The sequence below is a fragment of the Sminthopsis crassicaudata genome, chromosome 6, assembly GCF_048593235.1.
Source record: "Sminthopsis crassicaudata isolate SCR6 chromosome 6, ASM4859323v1, whole genome shotgun sequence".
NCBI lineage: Eukaryota > Metazoa > Chordata > Mammalia > Dasyuromorphia > Dasyuridae > Sminthopsis > Sminthopsis crassicaudata.
The window spans coordinates 105,582,835-105,601,314 of record NC_133622.1 but is presented as its reverse complement, the minus strand read 5'-3'; the positions used below and the strand labels follow the sequence as shown (position 1 = coordinate 105,601,314).

General features: G+C 34.1%; 1 protein-coding gene across 6 annotated transcripts in view; it reads left to right on the top strand.

The window, feature by feature from the left end:
* Positions 1–18,480, top strand: part of CENPU (centromere protein U) — a 72,828-nt gene that overhangs the window by 30,823 nt on the left and 23,525 nt on the right. For all 6 annotated transcript variants that reach the window (XR_012483218.1, XM_074273542.1, XM_074273541.1 and 3 more), the window contains 5 exons: positions 6,833–6,947; positions 9,074–9,137; positions 9,664–9,879; positions 12,163–12,226; positions 17,151–17,256. Coding sequence is in view for 5 of the 6 variants with exons in the window: in XM_074273542.1 (XP_074129643.1) it covers positions 6,833–6,947; positions 9,074–9,137; positions 9,664–9,879; positions 12,163–12,226; positions 17,151–17,256 (565 nt within the window). In the remaining variant the exon portion in view is untranslated. The remainder of the gene's footprint in view (positions 1–6,832; positions 6,948–9,073; positions 9,138–9,663; positions 9,880–12,162; positions 12,227–17,150; positions 17,257–18,480) is intronic.

The window sequence follows — 18,480 nt, the reverse complement described above, 5'->3', positions numbered from 1 at the left end:
GGATTTCTGGCATCAATCAATAAGAACATTTTACATTTGTGCAATTCTTGTTACTTAAACAATTTTAGTTTATTTTTGCAGCATTGTGCTCTGTGGTGTAGTGCAAAAAGGGAAAGATGGGTTAGCCTCGAACGCACACAAAAGCAGAATAATTCTTGCTCAAATGAGTGAGTCAGAATAATTTAGGATGCATTCTAATTGGATTTTTTCCCCTTTAGTTTAATTAGAAAGCATTTGTTAAGGGCTTCTCTGTGTCTGGTACTATGCTAAGCTTTGGAGATGAAAAGGACATGAAAAAGGTCTCAAAACCAAGAAACAATTACCAAGAAACCATTTACAATTCTGCTATTTTCCTTTTCTTTCCAGGGATCCTTGGGATCCACTGAATTATGTTCATCATGGTTTTCTTGTCTGTTCCAGCCTTTCTTATTCAGCTCCCTTCTTTATCCCCAACTACTATCACCTGATGATCACTAATCCTGCTCTCTCCTCTTTAAAAGATTTTTTGACTATTCTTAACAATTCTGTAATTAATCTATTCTAGGAGCTTCCTTCTATTTTGTAAAGTTTATTCCCTCTAAGGGATAAAGACCTGGGCTCTGGGGAGAATTTGCAAATACTAGAGAAAAGAAGTGTATCTGGCTATCATCCAGTTCTCTTTCCAGAGAAACTCCTTGCTCCATGAGCTACATCATTGACTCCTAATCCAACAATCTTTTGTTTATTGCCAAAGTTGTAACCCATATCTGCTAACTATTCTAGTCACCAATGTGGTCTCCATACCTATACACAACTGATCCGGAAGATAGCAAAGATGGAGAATGGATACTGGTTTCTTATCCATAATAGTTGTAAAATCTCAATATTTGTAACCAAACCACAATTTGCCCTTTTTTTTTTTTTTTTTCTTTTAAAGCAAATGCCAAGCTCCTTGGAATTTCCCCGATGCTAGAGTCTATTCACCCATCAATTCCATTCATATCTCCAAAAACTTACCATGAGGTGCTGTTGATCTTTTTCCCTCAGCTAACTTTCCAATTTTTTTGGCATTATTCCTGCCACTCTGTGATTTAGCCAGATTGACCAGATCTCCGATTCTCATGGAGAATGGTTAAATGTCTCTGGTTTTGCACCAGCTATTTCTTATGCCTATAATACATTCTCATCTTACCTCGACTTTATAAAGTCCTGAGCCTCTAAAAAGTATCTTTTTTTTTTTTTTTTTTTTATCAAACAAAAACTTAACTGCAGAGGTTTGAGAAGTAAAGAAATGACAGATGAAGATACCTTTCATCCAGGAAAGGGAGGATATGGATAACTTCTGTCTTTGGGTTATAAGAAATCCAATCTAATGAAAAAACACATTGAAACAAACAAGAAAAGAAAGCTGTGCATTGTCAGTATAATCAATGGCAGAAACTCTAGCTTTTTTTCAAAACTAGAAAGTAGGGCCAGATAAGCTACATGATCATTGGCTCAGATACCTCAGTGTGGCACATGGATTAAGAGCAAAATACTTTCTTAGCTTTCAGGCATAAATAAGATTTCATTTATCCTAACAGGAAAACAAAACATTTCTTTTTTTCTTTTTGCTGAGGTAATTGGAGTTAAGTGACTTGCTTAGGGTTACACAGCTTGTAGTGTTAAATGTCTGAGGCCAAATTTGAACTCGGGTCCACCTGACTTAAGGGCTGGTGGATCCACTTCACCACCTAGCTGCCCCGAGATATAACATTTCTATTACAAAAGATGAGAACAACCAAAATATACAGGTCATGTTCTTTAAACAAAGCATTAACCCTTTGAACACAAGGAAGCAATATCTAAGGTGTGCTAAGAGAAAAATGGTTATTAATAACATGATTTAGGGAGATCCCCTCCTACTTTTTCTGAAGTGTTTACTGAAGATTGGATTACAATCTTGTTCTTGTTCAGACCCTACCCAGGAAGCCATTGTGCTCTACTTAGGTTTGGAAAGGGATACATTCTTTAAATAAATTAACCCAAGACTTGCTTGTCCCAGGATAGGGATATTCTCTCTTTGGCATGATATTACTCTGATTCCTCATTGTAATATTCATTCTCATTCATTCTTTCATGTCCTTCTGTCTTTGTGTTTTTACACTAGCTATCTCCCATGCTTGGAATGCATTCTCCCCTTAACTCCACTTTATAATATTCTGTCCTTTAAAAAGTACATCTCAGGCATGACCCTTTATTTTTTTAAAAGAGCATACAAGATGGGGAGCTGTCATGATTGCCTTTGGATTGTCATTGATTCTTTTATTAATATGTTGGCATTATTAATAAGATTATTAGATTACCCAGAAGTTGTATATCATATTTTTTAAATGTTAAGAAGTCTCATTGAGCATAAAGAGCAAATTATCCATTTGCTAATTATTGAACATGCCACAAAAAGTACTCAAACAAACTCAGATCATCTCCAAATGAAGACTAATTCTACTCCCCTTTGGTTGTATCTCTTTTCTACTACCATTAGTATCTTCCCCCAAAACTACTTTGTATTTATAAATACCAGTTTGTATTTTGTATTAATTAATTTTTTATTTATGCTATATTTATCTTTATATGTACTTATCTTTTCCATTACAATATAAAGCTCATTATGAGTAAGGATTATACAACTTGAATCTCCAGTAGCACCTGGCACATAGTAGGTACTAAATAAATAACTAGCTAATTGATTAATTGCTTATCATGAAAATAGTTCAGTAAACTCCTCTTTTCCCTGTTTCTACAAATTCATCATGTTTTTCATTATTTTTATGCAAAGTACATCTTAATACCCATACTTTACCCACAAGCCTCCTTGATACTTTGTGCCCATATACTTTGTGCTCAAGGATGGGCAGGAAGCCCAATACTTATAAATTTTATTTCCTGCTGACATCCAAAACACTTTCAATATCAGGTCATTTGGTAAGAATATGGAATGGATGTACATAGCAACAAGAAGATCATACAATGATCAATTCTGATGGACGTGGCTTTCCAACAATGAAATGAGTCAGTCCAGTTTCAGTGATCCTGTGATAAAGAGAGCCATCTGCACCCAGAAAGAGGACTGTGGGAATTGAGTATGGTTCACAACATAACATTTTTACTCTTTTTTTTGTTTACTTGCATTTTATTTTCTTTCTCATTTTTTCCTGTTTGATTTTTCTTGTACAGCAAGAAAATTGTATAAATATGTATGAATATATTGGATTTAACATTTCTACCATGTTTAACATATATTGGACTACTTGCCATACAGGGAAGGGGAGGGTGGAAACATTGGAACACAAGGTTTTACAAGGGGCTAATGTTGAAAAATTATCCATGTATGTGTTTTTTTTTTTTTAATTAAAGCTTTTTATTTACAAAACATTCATATGAGTAATTTTTTTCAACATTGATCCTTGCAAAACCTTTTGTTCCAAAAGGAATCCCACCCTTTCCCCTAGCTGGCAGGTAGTTCAATACATATTAAATATATACATGTTAAATCCAATATATGTGCTCATATTTCTACAGTTATCTTGCTGCACAAGAAAAATCAGATCAAGAAGGAAGAATAAGAAAAACTGAGAAAGAAAGCAAAATGCAAGCAAACAATAACAGAAAAAGTGAGAATGCTATGTTGTATTCCACACTATTTCCATGGTTCTCTCTCTGGGTGTAGATTGCTCTCTTCATCACATGATCATTGAAACTGGCCTGAATCATCTCATTGTTGAAATAAATTAATTAATAAAGCTTACAGCAACATAAAAAAATATATGGATTGGAAGACTGCAAAGGTAAGCAACTTCAGCATCATGTCTCACCCCATGGGGGTGAGGATGTCCAAGAAGAAGAATGACAATGTAGGCCAACACAGCACAAGGCTGGATTGAAGACTGGTGGACACATCAGCACAGGGCATTCCCTGTACTGGGAATGGTTCAGACAACTCTTGATTGTGTAGTGATTCTGTTCTAACTTTTGAAATTCATCTCCCAGTTGGCTTCTTCTCAGTTTGGTTTCTTTAATACTTCAGAAGAACCTTCTCAAGAAGAATAAGATGTTAGCATGGAAAAGAGGAAAAAGGATTCAATCTAGATGGAGAAGATGTCTCTTTGAATCTCAGTTCAGTCACAATATGACTTTGGACATGTTATCAAACCTTCTCTGAGCTTCAATTTCCCATCTCTAAGTTGAGGGAACTAGACTAGATCTCTCTGATCCTCACCAGGCGATTCCATGAATTTCCTATAAGCTGCCTGGTCAGTCTTGGTTAGCACAGTTTAACCATACCAACATAATCCCCCCAGTATATCTTTCAGATAAAATGCAGGAGACTAAGTGTAGGGCACTGTAGGACATAATAATTATATAGTACTTGAGAGTTTGCAAAAAAAAAATTTATAAATATTTCATTTGGTTGGGGCTGTTTACTGTCAATCTATTATTTAAAAACTCTTAAGTGTATTTTTTTTCCAATTAAAAGTATATAAGTTTTCTCCCTCTACCACCCCCATCGATTAAAAAAATCCAGAACAAGACTCTTCTAAAAACAGTCAAGCAAAACATTCCTACTTTGGTCATATCCAAAATTAAATGTCTTATTTGTGTCTTCCCTATCAGGAGGTAAGTAGCACAGGTCATCATCAGACCCTCTATAATCATGATTTGTTATTGCATTGACCAAAATTCTTCAGTCTTTCAAAGTTGTGTGAATTTACAATGTTCTTGTAGAAATTGTTTTCCTAGGTCTGTTTACTTTAGTCTGTGTTGGTTCAAATAGGAATTGTCAGATTTCTTTGATGATATCCCTGTGGTCATTTCTCATGGCACAATAATATTCCATTAGTTATTGAATTGGTTCAGCTATTTCCTAATTAATGGGCTCCTCTCCCTCTACTTTTTAGTTCTTTGCCACTATAAAAAACAAACAAACTTGCCAATCTATATAATTTAATGAATTTTCCTCACTTTATATCATTGTGAGTATCCTTTTCATCTTTTGATAACATTAGAGGATGTGGGAAGCATTAAAACTGCCTGGTTGCTATTCTTTTATTAAACATCTATTCATTTTCCAGGAGTTAATGGTAACTCCTTAATTTAATGGTAAAGAATTCACATCAAAGTCGAAACGTGGACAAGATTAATTTGGCTTTTTTTCCATCAAGACTAGTATGTAAAAAATGTCAGATTTTCAAAAATATGAATCTGTTCAAATGCTTTATTTGATAAAAGAAATTAAAATTAACATTAAAGCATAGCCACCATCTAAGAAAGTAATAATTTTTAAAATGATTCTTTTAGTTTGTTACTTAGAGGATCTATCTATAAATCACCTTTAAATATATTTGTGTGAAATGCAAACTATATCCAGTACTTAGACTGAATTGGCTATTAAAACATAGCTGGAAATATTTTCAATTCATATTATATAGCAGCATTACTTCTATTCAATCTTAGGGTTTGTGTAATGGTGATAAAGGACTTCCAAAAGCTTTAAGTTTTCTTATTTCTTGTCCATTTGGTGATCATTCAATGATATATAAAGTAGAATAATGTAGTAAAATTACTGTGAAGTACATTGCATTACATATCTACAGGCAAAATAATACACATTTTTCTCACATAGAACAATTTAACAATATTGTGCTAATATTTATTTTAATCCTTGAATTTTACGTTTCCAAAATACAAATACTTTGAATATGCTTATGAGGATAAAAATTACTTTTGAAAGGTAGGCAAAATAATTAATTTGTCATATAAATTATTAAGGTCTTGGGAGGGTTTGATGGCTCTTTTTGAAATCAATTGTTGCCAATTAATTTGATAGACTCCTATATGAGGGATCATACTCAAGTGTTTTTATTATGCATGTATTTTTATATGGACTTATCTCTTCCATTACAATATAAAGAACATTGTGAGTAGGGATTGTACTTGAATCCCCAGTAGCATCTGGCACATGGTAATTAGCATGTTTTTAAGTCTTTGAAATGTATTTATTAGGATTTAATTTTAATATATTTACCTATAGTATGCATTAAGTTGTTTGTTTTTTTTCCCCTGAGGCTGGGGTTAAGTGACTTGTCCAGAGTCACACAGCTAGGAAGTGTTAAGTGTCTGAGATCAAATTTGAACTCTGGTCCTCCTGAATTCAAGGCTGGTGCTCTATCCACTGCACCACCTAGCTGCCCCCTGCATTAAGTTTTAATATGAAGTGAAATATTTCATAAACAATGTACCTGCTTATAAAAAGACACTTTATTACTGTGTGAACTGGACTGCATGGCATATTGCACCTAAATTTTTGTTATTCATTGATGATGATAAAACTGAAAAGCTAAATTTATTGTATTTGTGCCTAGTTTGGTCTTAGTTTACTTTGATTGGATGACTAGATTAATTGTCTTTAAAATGTATTTGACTGTAATTCATGCTATTGGCTTTGGGGGCCATTATTGAGCTTCAGAGGTTGATGTTATATAACTTGTGCTCTTTGTTTTATAGAATCATTGATACCAATTTTATAATTTAAGTGATATTTAAATAATCTTAAAAACTATATTTGACAAACTTAAATTTCAGTGATGTTTTTCTCCATTGATTTATAGCAAATATTTGTTTCTCGTTTTATAACAATATTACTTGGTAAAAAAAAAAAAGTAGTTTGGCTGTTTTCTTTACCATTAAAAAAAAAAAAAGAATATTAGCCTTTTTCAAGAATGAGACTTATTTTGATCCTATGGTTTTGATGCTATATTTGATCCTAAACAGCTCAAGTGTTATTTTAGCATTGTCCTCCTTATGTTTTATATAGTTGCTCCTTTACATAGTACTGCTTTGTATTCGGAAGCAGAGGAAATCTTCAGACCTAGTGAGTCCTTGATCCCTTCAGTTGTTTCTACTCCACCTGGAAAAAAAGCCAGAACAAGGTATGTTGAAGGCAACTGCCTAGCTATCTGAACTCATTGCAGTAATTACTTATCAGGACCTATGGAGGGCAGTATCATACAATGAGCTTTGCCGTCAGACCCAGCTCCTGTGCAATTGTAGTTGTGTCACATAGGACTGGTCACATATTTAGCCTTTCAGGGTCCTGGATAGATCTAAGAGTTATCTCGATGTAAAGTAGCCCACTCACTGGCATTGGTGGAGGGAGTTTCCTTCTTGGAACTTCCCTAAATGATATCATAGTTCTGTGACAAACTAAAGTAGGAATTGCTTCTTAAAATTATCAATTTGCAAAAGTCTCAAATTCCTTTAAAATAGCTTAAGCCTGATTTTTTTTTCTCCCATCAGAAAAATTGCAAATTGAAATTTTCATTTTTTTGATGTTAATTTGTTGCTAGTCTGAGCAGAATATTCCAGAAATGAGAAGGTAGAGGAATTTATTTTAAAATTTAAATTTGAGGTTAATCTTTGACTTAATTTTAAATTTTATCAAATTTCCTTTCAAGCCTTTTGAAAAATTATTATTATTATTATTATTATTATTATTATTATTATTATATGTTAACTGTTGTGGGGGCTTAGAAGATTGAAAGAGTAACCTTAGAAACAAAGACCTGGGTTCAAGTTCCACTTTTGACACCATCTTAGTGCTCCAGGCTACTTTCTAAGACTTTCATTTGTTGGGAAGATTCTGATCTGATAGTATAATCTATTAGAAGTTCCTTACTGGTCATTCAATAAATCAGTGAAATCACAGATCCTGTACAAAAATCACCATCAGTACTTGTCTTAAGAAGTGGTTAAAACAAAACAAAACAAAAAAAACATTTAATATTCTTAGTATCCTTTTCTCTGCCACTGCCAGCTTTCCTGACAGATGTTTTGTATCTTAATGGGTTTCTTGGGTCCTCAGTGATAAAGATATTATTACCTAGTCCTCTGTGCTGCCCTAGTGTCACCTTTCTGCCATGATGCTCCATCATTCAAGGATGACTTTTATAAATGATGCTTTGGTCTTTTTCTCTCAACGCATTGTTTTTTGTTCTTGAAGCCTTCTAGTGTGATCAGATTAGCTGGGGTTCAATGGGCACCATCTGTAGGAACTCAAAATGACTTACAGGACTCAGAAAGTATTGTATAGGATTTTAGAAAGGAAATGCTGTTTGATTAACTGAGATGTTTCAGAATTAGATTAAGTACTGACCAAATTGGTGTGCTTGCTTATTAGCTAAATATAGTCAGCATTTCTGTTGCTTGAGGTTCTGGAGAGGAATTGTTCTCTAATATTTCATGAAAATCTTGCTTGTATTATTTACTATTTAAAATGAATAATACTAAAGCAAAATTCTGTGTAGCTCCTATCCCATGAGAATTCCTGAAATTCAAAAATTTATTGTTTTTAAATTCAAGGTGGGACTTGGGAATCTTTTTAGAAAGAAAATTAATCTAGCTCAAACAACATCTGGCATATGATCTTAGATATAATACTAGAGGGAATTGAATTCAACCTCAACATTGTGTAATTAAATAGAGACCCACAGAGGAGGAGCAGCTGCTGAGGTCACAGTGGTGAGAAGCTAATGCTTCTGACTCAAAAACTAGCACCCCTTTCTCCTCTATGTTATAGAGTAATCATGAATTCTTTTGAATTCTTTCTGGTCTTTGAAAAAAGTCAGCACATATTCCTTTTCTATTGAAATAAGAGATTCCCTTTGGGAGATGGGGCAAGAGCTTCCAGGTTAATGTTGGAGATCTTTAACCTCAGGCCCAGTGAGGGACTGTGAATGCATCTTCAATGTTCAGAGGAGCTTATCATTAATTTAGTGTGTGTGAGGGAATGATGTTTGTGAATGATAGTAATTCATGATGACCACCTTTGAAAGCAATTAAGCAGGGTCTCGATCTATGTTGATAGGAGTGCCCATGTTAATAATCTCATGGCTCACTGACTGGCAAAGATTTCATCCTTAATAACTGACATCTTCCCATAGTTTAACTTACGGAAGTATTGCAAAATTTATGTACAACATCTTAAGTATCTTAATTTTAAATGATATGTAAAAGAGCTACATGGATTAAAGTTTTCATTGTTTATTGTTTGGTGCAGCATGGAAGTGATTGAAAATCAATCTGAGGAAGAGGAAGGTTCTATAATAGGGAGAACAAAAAAGGTAAGTTAAGAATATCTGCCAGCCTTGCATGTTTCAGATCAGTAGATCAGATTAGCTACAGATAAAGACTTAGTCTGGTAGCTGCAGCTTTGTAGGGAAAAGGAATTTCTATTTGAGATATAAAACAGCATTTCCATTGAAAAGGAAATACTTGGTTGCTGTACATTAGGGTGTTGTTTTTTTTACTGAACTCTCATCTTATCTTTAGATGCATTTTTTTTAAACAAAATGCTTTATAACTACTGTCTGATTTGATTCTCTTACTCAGTCTGTACAAATTTTATTGTTTCCATTTTGTAGAAGGGGAAATTGAGACAGAAGCTAATTGACTTTCCCAAGGTAGTGCAGTTAGTAAGTAGCAGAATCAGGATCCTAAGTCTTTTATATATTATTAGGCCTACTAAGTATCTAAAATATGAATTTTTCATATGTAACTACTGATGCATATTGCCAGCTTCTTAGAAGTAGAGTTTTTAATAATTTCATATGATGTTCATAGATAGTGCTGCTATTGATTTTTATGTAGGTATTAAGAAAATCCAGGCCATTACTTGATGATGATAATGAATCGGAAAGCATTTCAGACAGAGTGACACATTTAGTAAAGGGAATGAGAAAGCAGAAGACTAGAGCTTCCTCACCTGTATGTTCTACAAACCTTCCAGAAAAATGTGAGAAGTCAGTGCTTTCTAATGAACTCTTTGTTGCTGAAAAAGCATCACTTGTCACCAAGAATGAAGCGGTAAGGTTTTGGTCATTACTCGTTCTTATGTTCTTTTCCCTTATTCAAGTTTAAGTTCTGCACAAGATGGTCACTGGAAGGGAGGGAATTGACTTACCTCCCATACTGGCTCTCCAGCAAGAACTAGAAATTTGCACCAGGCTAAACAGTTATCAAGAAAGCCAATGATCAACTACAGTAAGTGACTTTCCCTACTACAGAGATGCAGAAAAATGAGGACAGAAAAGACAATAACAGTGAAGTCAAATAAGACACATAAGTATCCCAATAAGATCAAACATACAAAGCAGTATGTAAGATTCTGTGTCTAAAGGCAGAAACAGCAGAGGGCCACTACCAGAAAGCCCTTGAGTAGTGGGAAATCTAAAGCCTTAGAATCAATCAACTGGGACCAGAAGTATAAAAACACTGAGACACATAATTTTTGAATGATTAATCATTTTATTAATTATGCTTGTAATAATAAGGGATCCATGATGCTGTCAAATGTTTTGTTTGTTTTTTCTTTTTCATGTTTTTTTCCCTTTTGGTCTTATTTTCTTGCACAACATGAGAGATGTGGAGACAAGCTTGAAGGATATATTTAATCTATATTGGATTGCTTGCTATCTTGGGAAAGGGAGAAGTAAGGGAGAGAAGGAGAAAAATTTGGAGCACATATTTTTCAACAATGAAGTGATTCAGGGCAATTTCAGTAGTCTTATGATGGAGAGAATTATCTGCATTCAGAGAGAGGACTGTGGGGACTTCATGTGGAGCACAACATAGTATTTTCACCTTTTTTGTTGTTATTTGCTTGCTTGTTTTTCCCTTTTTGAGCTGATTTTTCTTGTGCACCATGATACATATGGAGCTATCTTTAGAAGAATTGCACATGTTTAACATATATTGAATTGCTTGTTGTCTAGGAGAGAAGGGAGGTGAGAAAGGAGGGAGAAAAAATTTGCACACAAGGTTTTGCAAGGGTGAATGTTGAAAAACTATTTTTGCAGATATTTTGAAAAATAAAAAGCTATTATTTTTAAAAATTTGGAGCACGGGGTCTTGATGAAATGAGTATTAGGGACTACTTTTGCATGCGTTTGGAAGATAAAATACTATTGAAAAGTTAAAAAAAAAAACAAATAATGAAAGAGAATAAATATTATAATCCTTCATTCTAGTAGGGATTGGTAGGTAGGTATTTGACTTTGATCATGTCATTTATTCCCAAATCATTCCAAGTGTGTGTGGGGGATGAGGGGAAAAGAGAGGGAAGGAGTGAACAAGATTGAGGAAAAAGTTAATGTGTTTTACCATTCTTTCTTCCCTATTAAAAGTATGTGAAGGATTTAATTGGAGGGATGTGAAAACTAATCTTTTATGATTGCAAAATGAAAGCATTGGAATTTTAGTCTTATAACCTTTGCTAATTTATCTAATTAATACACTGAATGCAAAAAAAAAATTTTCCCTAGGCTCAAAGGGACAGTGGATAGAAGTTGAAGGAAAACCATCCAGCTACCCTAAGCTATCAAAAAGTAGAATGGACCTTCTCTGGAGTATAGTGTAACTCCTCCAAAGGTCTTTAAGTAAAATATGATCTGATCAATTATCAGATATGTCATAGAGGCAATTCTTATTGAGGTAAAGAGTACTAGATTGCCCTTGAGGTCAACCATGATATTATCTATATATCTCTATAAACTCACTTATAAAAAGAAAACTCTTAGTATTAAACTGAGTACCAGTTATAAGGGGCCAAGTGATTCTACTTTGTATCATGATAGGAACCCAGCATGTTGGCACCTCCCCCCCCCCCTGTCAAAAATCAGTCAACAGAAAATTGTCTTGTGGCCAACAAGATCCTATATCTGGTTTTCCAAAGCCTTATGCCAATTGAATGGAATGAATATCATTGGGTAAAGAACATTGCGGCTAAGGGGATGATCTCTCTCTCTCTGTCTTTTCACTCCCTCTTCCTCCATCCTGCTTTTGGTCATAATCCTTCATCCTTGTGAACTTCAAAGTTTTTTAAACTGAATTAATGAGAAAAGTACTCCAGAACATTATACCCAATCAATTCAATGCCACTTTTGGTCAATGACATAATTCATGCTTTCAAGGTTAATTTTTGAAAGTATAATTTAGTTTTTAAACATTCTTGTTTCATATTAGAATAAGTATAGGAAAATGTTTAATATTCTCCCTACATATTGCTTTGCCTTTATTTATTTATTTTACTTATCAGTATGTTTTTCAGTGATTGTGTCCATTTCTCAAGTTATGTTGTGTTCTTTATAGAAGACTCTCAGAAGAGGGATCTCTATTGAAAAGGAGAAATCTCAAAGTCAGCCATTAAACCCAGGTAACCATTAATGACTATTGTAATTTTTATAGTAATTGGGGGATTTCTTTTTTAGGAAATAAATTTAAATATGTTGTTTATAGATAGGTCATGGACTTCTGGGTTCATTGGCAAAGAAAACTTCCAGGAGGTAAACTTCACCTCTATATCAATCAATACCAGTAATTCTTAAGACTGAGATAGTTTCCAAGGAGCTATTTTTCCTCTATCCTGAAGATTAGGCACTGTTAGATTTAAATAAATTAGCTACATCTAAGAATATCCTTTTTACTCTGCCTAGGAAAATTGCACACAACAAGCTCAGCCCCCTCTGATTTTAGTCAGGCCCACTGGGAGGGAGGCCTGAGGAAAAAAAGCAGTCTTTTCAGATGGGAACAAAATGAGAAAACTGTGAGCATATTGGCAAGATCACAAGTCTAAGAAGTAGAATAAGGCTTTGCAGTCAGGAAGAGAAAGATGTGACCCCAGTGGACTTAGCAACTATATCAGGTTATTCTAGGGAACTGCCAGTGCTATTGCTGCTAATCGTTGATTTATCTGGCTTCACCTCATTTCCCTAGCTCTAGACTTTTAAGTCGTGGTCAACAAGAGAGAACACTGAATGGGTCATCAGAAAACCCATAATCTCTCTCTGGCTCTGACTTTCAGTTGTAAGGATGTGACAAAAGCTTTTCTAGACCAAAGTGTTAATTATCTTTTAAACAAAGGGGGGGTGGATTACATTTTTTTCTTTCAAAAAATGGTTTTGTGATTGAAAGTTACCCTTAATTACATTCTCCCTACTTCTAACCCAGCCCTTTAATATAGCAAAAAATAAAAAATCTCAAACCATTAAAACCAAAGGCAACTAATATATCAACTGTATATACCATATTATACATTTCCCACATTTCTATGAGAGGACAAGGTTAATTTTGCTTATCAGCTTCCTAGGACTGAGTTTACATTATTGTAGTCATGTATGTCACAGACCCCTTAGTTCTGCTTATTTTACTCAGTTTAATTTCACACAAGCATTTTCATATTTCTTTGAATTTAGGCTTTCAACACAGAAAAAATAAAAGAGTAATACAAAGCAGTGTTCAGCTGATGAGATTGAGGTTAGCTATTGGCACCAAATGATGAGATTAAGGAGAGCAATTTGCATTAAATGATATAGTTTGTAGCAATTCACATGTGAAGAATTCACTAGAGCCTTTTCTTTGTCAAAAAGTACCTTTATGAAAAGAGGTTTAGGACGAAGTGAAAAGGTAAAATAGACGTGGTAAATATGAAATGGATTTGGGAGACCATATAGTTAGCAAGGAAAAGAGTGTTAACAAGTAAAAATGGAAAAGACATTCTTTGAAGGAACTCACAATCAAGAGAAAGGGAATACACCTTGAAGTGGGAGTACACCATTGACTGGAAGGCTAAATCCTAAAAAGGATTTAGTACTCTAAAAAAGTTAGCTCTAATAAAGAAAAAAAAAAATGCTACGGCTACGGCACGAGAAAGGAATGAGGAGAAAATCACCACAGGGAACAGTGCTGTGATAGGTTAACCCCAATAGGGATTTAGCCAAGATAGTATAGGCCATAAGCCGATTTATTACAGAAATTTAGTTGGGGGTGGGGTTGACATCATCATTTGGCTTTCTGATTGGATACTATAAAGTATGGTCACACAAAAAACCTCCACTGGGGTGGGACTATAAGGTTGATGACCTTACCCATCAATGTCCTTCCCACTTTGCCTCAGGACCTCATTACAACTGATAGCTGTGTTCCAAGAATTCTCAAAGAAGGTAGGAAGGGACAGTGGATTTTTTTCCCCTTTCTATTGATATGAAATTATTTCCAAAAATCCTAGAGGAGACTTGGTACATTCATTTAAAATCTATGGCAGACTGCTTTGGCTCTGTTATTTGAAATTCTCATTTGCTTTTTAGCATTTTGCTTCTAGATTTTTTTATATTGTTTTAGAACCAAGATTCCTGAAGACTGTTCAGCTGCACTCTTTCCTGATTTCCCCAATTGTTAGTCCCTTCCCCCTTAGAATTGCCTTTTATCTACTTTGCATACTGTTTTTATACATACGTGTAAGCTCTTTGAGGACAGGGCCTTTTCATTTTTGGTATTTTATCCCCAGCACACCTAGTGCTTGACATAGAATAAGTACTTACTTGATTTCTTGGAAACAGGAACCAGATCAGTGATGTAGGGAACCTCTCATTGGGAAACTTCTCTCAACCAGTGACAGTTGACACCCCTCTGAAGTTTGTAGAGTTAGAAAGCTGCCTAGAGAGATTGTGGCATGCCTTTGTCCCATAGCCAGGATATGTCCAAGGTAGGAGTCCTACCAGGTTTCAAGGCCAACTCAGGCCTGCTCTCTGTAGACTATGTGACACTGCCTCTGATTGATTTCTAGGTTTTTCGTTATATTTCTATACGGTTTGCCCTGCAATTCTCCATTCGATGGGTATTCATTTTTGTTTCCAGTTTGTTGTTTTTGTTATTGCCATAAAGAATGTTGCTAAAATAAGTTGTTATATATGTTCAGGCATGCTCTGAAGCTTCTTTTTCTACAATCACTTGTATGGACAAGTCAGGTCCCCAAGAACACAGCTACTAAATGCCATCAGGGTTAATATAGCTCATGATTCTATAACTGGCATGCTTTCTGCTATGGTTATCAGTTTATATCAATTAGTCATATTTAATTAGGGTATTTCCTGAAGTGGGGAATTTGGGAAGGGGAAACTGATATTGAGATAGAGGCGTGGGCTCTGTGCCTCTCCATCCCTCAGTCTAGGCTTTTTCAGAGATTTAGCTGGAATTATCCTATTTTGCTAGTTTTCTATAGACCCAGAAGGTATGGCCAAGTAACTCAGGCAATCTGAAGAGAATGCCTATCTCATGTAGGGAAGTGTCCAGGCCTTGTTCATACCTAGTGAACAATCCAGGTGTGTTCTCCTCTGATAAATTGTATCAGGGCAGAATCTCATAGGTTACCTTAAATGGGGTATAGCATATGTGGGGATTAAAATTATCCCACCTATAATAAAAGAGATTAAGGTAGAGAAGTCGGAACCAACTCTTTATTAAAGGGTCCATGCTCCTTTCCAGTGAAGTAGACATTAGATCTTCCTCATGATCTGAGATGCCACCTCCTCCAGGGCCCTATTTTTATAGGACTAGATGTCCTGTTTTTCTAGAACAACTATACCAAATACAGAATAGTTCCATTGATTGACATGTGATGCATAAGCTATATGTTAGCAATGTCACAAGTTGGGTGAAACAATATTTTCACATTAGATGGACAGACTTTTTTTTTTTTTTTGCATTTCCAAAAATAATTTATTGTTGAAAGAAAATTTTAAGCATGCAGTAATGGTATCACTTCAGAAGACTCAAACCCAGCATTTTATTAACTTCAATTCAGTTGAACAGTGTTAATGAAGAGTAGCTAATGTATAATAAAGCCTTCGAACCTATGTATTTCTGTTGATAAATAAATAATAATCATTTTTATTTTTAGGAGTTCTCATAGTTTTTTTAATTTTTTTATTATAACTTTCTATTGACAGAACATATGCATGGGTAATTTTTTACAACATTATCCCTTGCACTCACTTCTGTTCCAACTTATCCCTTCCCTCCCTCCACCCCCTCCCCTAGATGACAAGTAGTCCCATACATGTTAAACATGTTAAAGTATATCCTAGATACAATATATGTGTGTAGAACCATACAGTTCTCTTGTTGCACAAGAATTGGATTCAGAAGGTAAAAATAACCTGGGAAGAAAAACAAAAAATGCAAACAGTTTACACTCATTTCCCAGTGTTCCTTTTCTGGGTATGGCTGATTCTGTCCATCATTGATCAATTGGAACTGAATTAGATCTTCCCTTTGAAGATATCCACTTCCATCAGAATACATCCTCATACAGTATTGTTGTTGAAGTTTATAAAGTAGCTTTTCAAATTTTTTTTTTTTTTTGTAATGCCATCTTTTACATTTAGAATCTGTATTATATGGAACTTTTTGTGATATATGCTATAAGAAATTTGGACTTAATATCTGCCAAATTGCTTTTCAATTTTCCTAGAAGCTTTTATTCATTAGAAGGGGCCTTTTCCAGTTATTTGCATTCTTGAGCTTTTTGAAGATGGGACTTTTCTCTGCTTCTATTCTTTCTGGATCTCAGTTCTTGTGGCAAGAATGTTTTCACTTTTGTCTTTATTGTCTCGGCTTGACAGAGTACCTGCCTTAACACATAAGTGCTTAATAAAAACTTGTTGATCAATTCTAGAATTAACTTAGGGTTAAAATATGAAATGAATTATAAGGGGGAATTTCTTGGATATCCTATTCTTGACCCATTATTATATGTCTAATGTGTAAACAACTTTATATATATGTATATATATATATCAAACTAGAAGAAAGACTGAAGATGAGGATGAGTAAATGGTATGATGTTCAATGAAGCAATACCAAAATAGAAAATGTTTAAGATTTGATATGATAAGATATGAAGACATTTGAATCTGGGAATCCATAATCTTAGATTAATATGATATGTGGTTAATGGGATTTAGAGGTAGAAAACACCTTATCTGTCACCGAATCCATTGTTTTAGGTTTTTATTTATATATATATATATATATATATATATATATATATATATATATATATATATATATATATATATATGTAGTAAATTGAAGTTCAAGGGAGATTAGCTTGCCCCAAATCACACAGGTCTTCAGGAACAGAACTGGTATTCAATCTTTTGATTCTTTTGAATCTAATGAGCTTTTGACTCTAAATCTAGTGCAATGCATATTATAAGAATGTCTTGGCTTTTTTTTTTTTTTTTAAACTTAGAAGAGTATTGAAATATTTTCCTTTTTGTATCTTCGTTATTTCTCAGACTCTCAGTATATTTCATCTCTAGAGAAGAAGAAAAGGTCTACCAGAAGTAAAGCAAAGTCACATATTGTGTTATCTGCATTTGAGGACACCCTGGTACAATACAAGTAAGCCTCTAATATTTTTTTCTTCTACACAATAACAGGGATATTATCTTAAATAAGGAAGTATCAAATTCATACGTTACTGAATTACACAAAGAGTAGAGTGCAATCCCTGCTTACATAATGCATTTAAGTTGTGATATAAATTATCCTTCTAAGTGTTTGATAGTGAAAGACATAAGTTACAAAGGGAGAATGTATATAAAGGAAAAATAAAGACTTGGGACAGAACTCTATTAAACACTCGCCTTATGGGCTGGAGAAGAGTATGAAGAATCATCAGAGTGTATGGAGAAGGGGAAGTACATCAAGTAAGATGAGAACTAAAAGAGGAAGGCATCTCTAAAGCCAAGAAAAGAGATTCTCTTCCTGCCAAGATTAATATATAATGCAGAAGTCAAGGAAGAATTGAAAATGTCAAACTCGAGAGCCTTTGAAAGAGCAACTTACATTGTTATGTTGTGGGAGGAAAAGGCAAGAATAACTACTGATTCTCTGAAAGAAACAAGATTATAGTATAAGAAGTTTGAGGGAGAACCCTTGGTGAAGTAGTCATAACTTTTTCAAGAAGTTTTGTTCTGATGGGAAAGGAGTTAATAGTTTGGATTGTATATTAAAGATCATGTGAGACCCAAATGGAAACTTAACATTGAAATTTTGAAAAATCATTGGGTCAGAAAATAAATCATAAAATCAGTTATTAAATATGTGAAAGAAAAATGATAATTGAAACATCAGTATTTCGAGAATGTTTCTAAAGCAGTCTGGGGGTAAAAACTGCACATATATACATATGCAAAAATACTTTCTATTAAGAAAATAGAAAAGGAAAGAATTGAACTTTGATAAGGTTTTTTAAAAATTTCTAATTATAGCTTTTTATTTTCAAAATACATTCAAAGGTAGTTTTGGACACTCATCCTTGCAAAACATTGTATTCTAAATTTTTTTCCCTCCCTTCTCCAACCCCTTCTCTAGACAGCAAGTAATCCAGTATAGGTTAAACATATGCCATTCTTGTAAACATATTTACACATTTATCGTGCTGCACAAGAAAAATTAGATCAAAAAAGAAAAAAATAAGCAAGCAAACAACAACAAAAAAGATAAAAATACTATGTTGTGTTCCACATTCAATCCCCATGGTCCTCTCTCTGGTTGAAGATGCTCTATCACAAGTCTATTGGAATTGGCCTATATCACTTCATTGTTGAAAAGAGCCAAGTT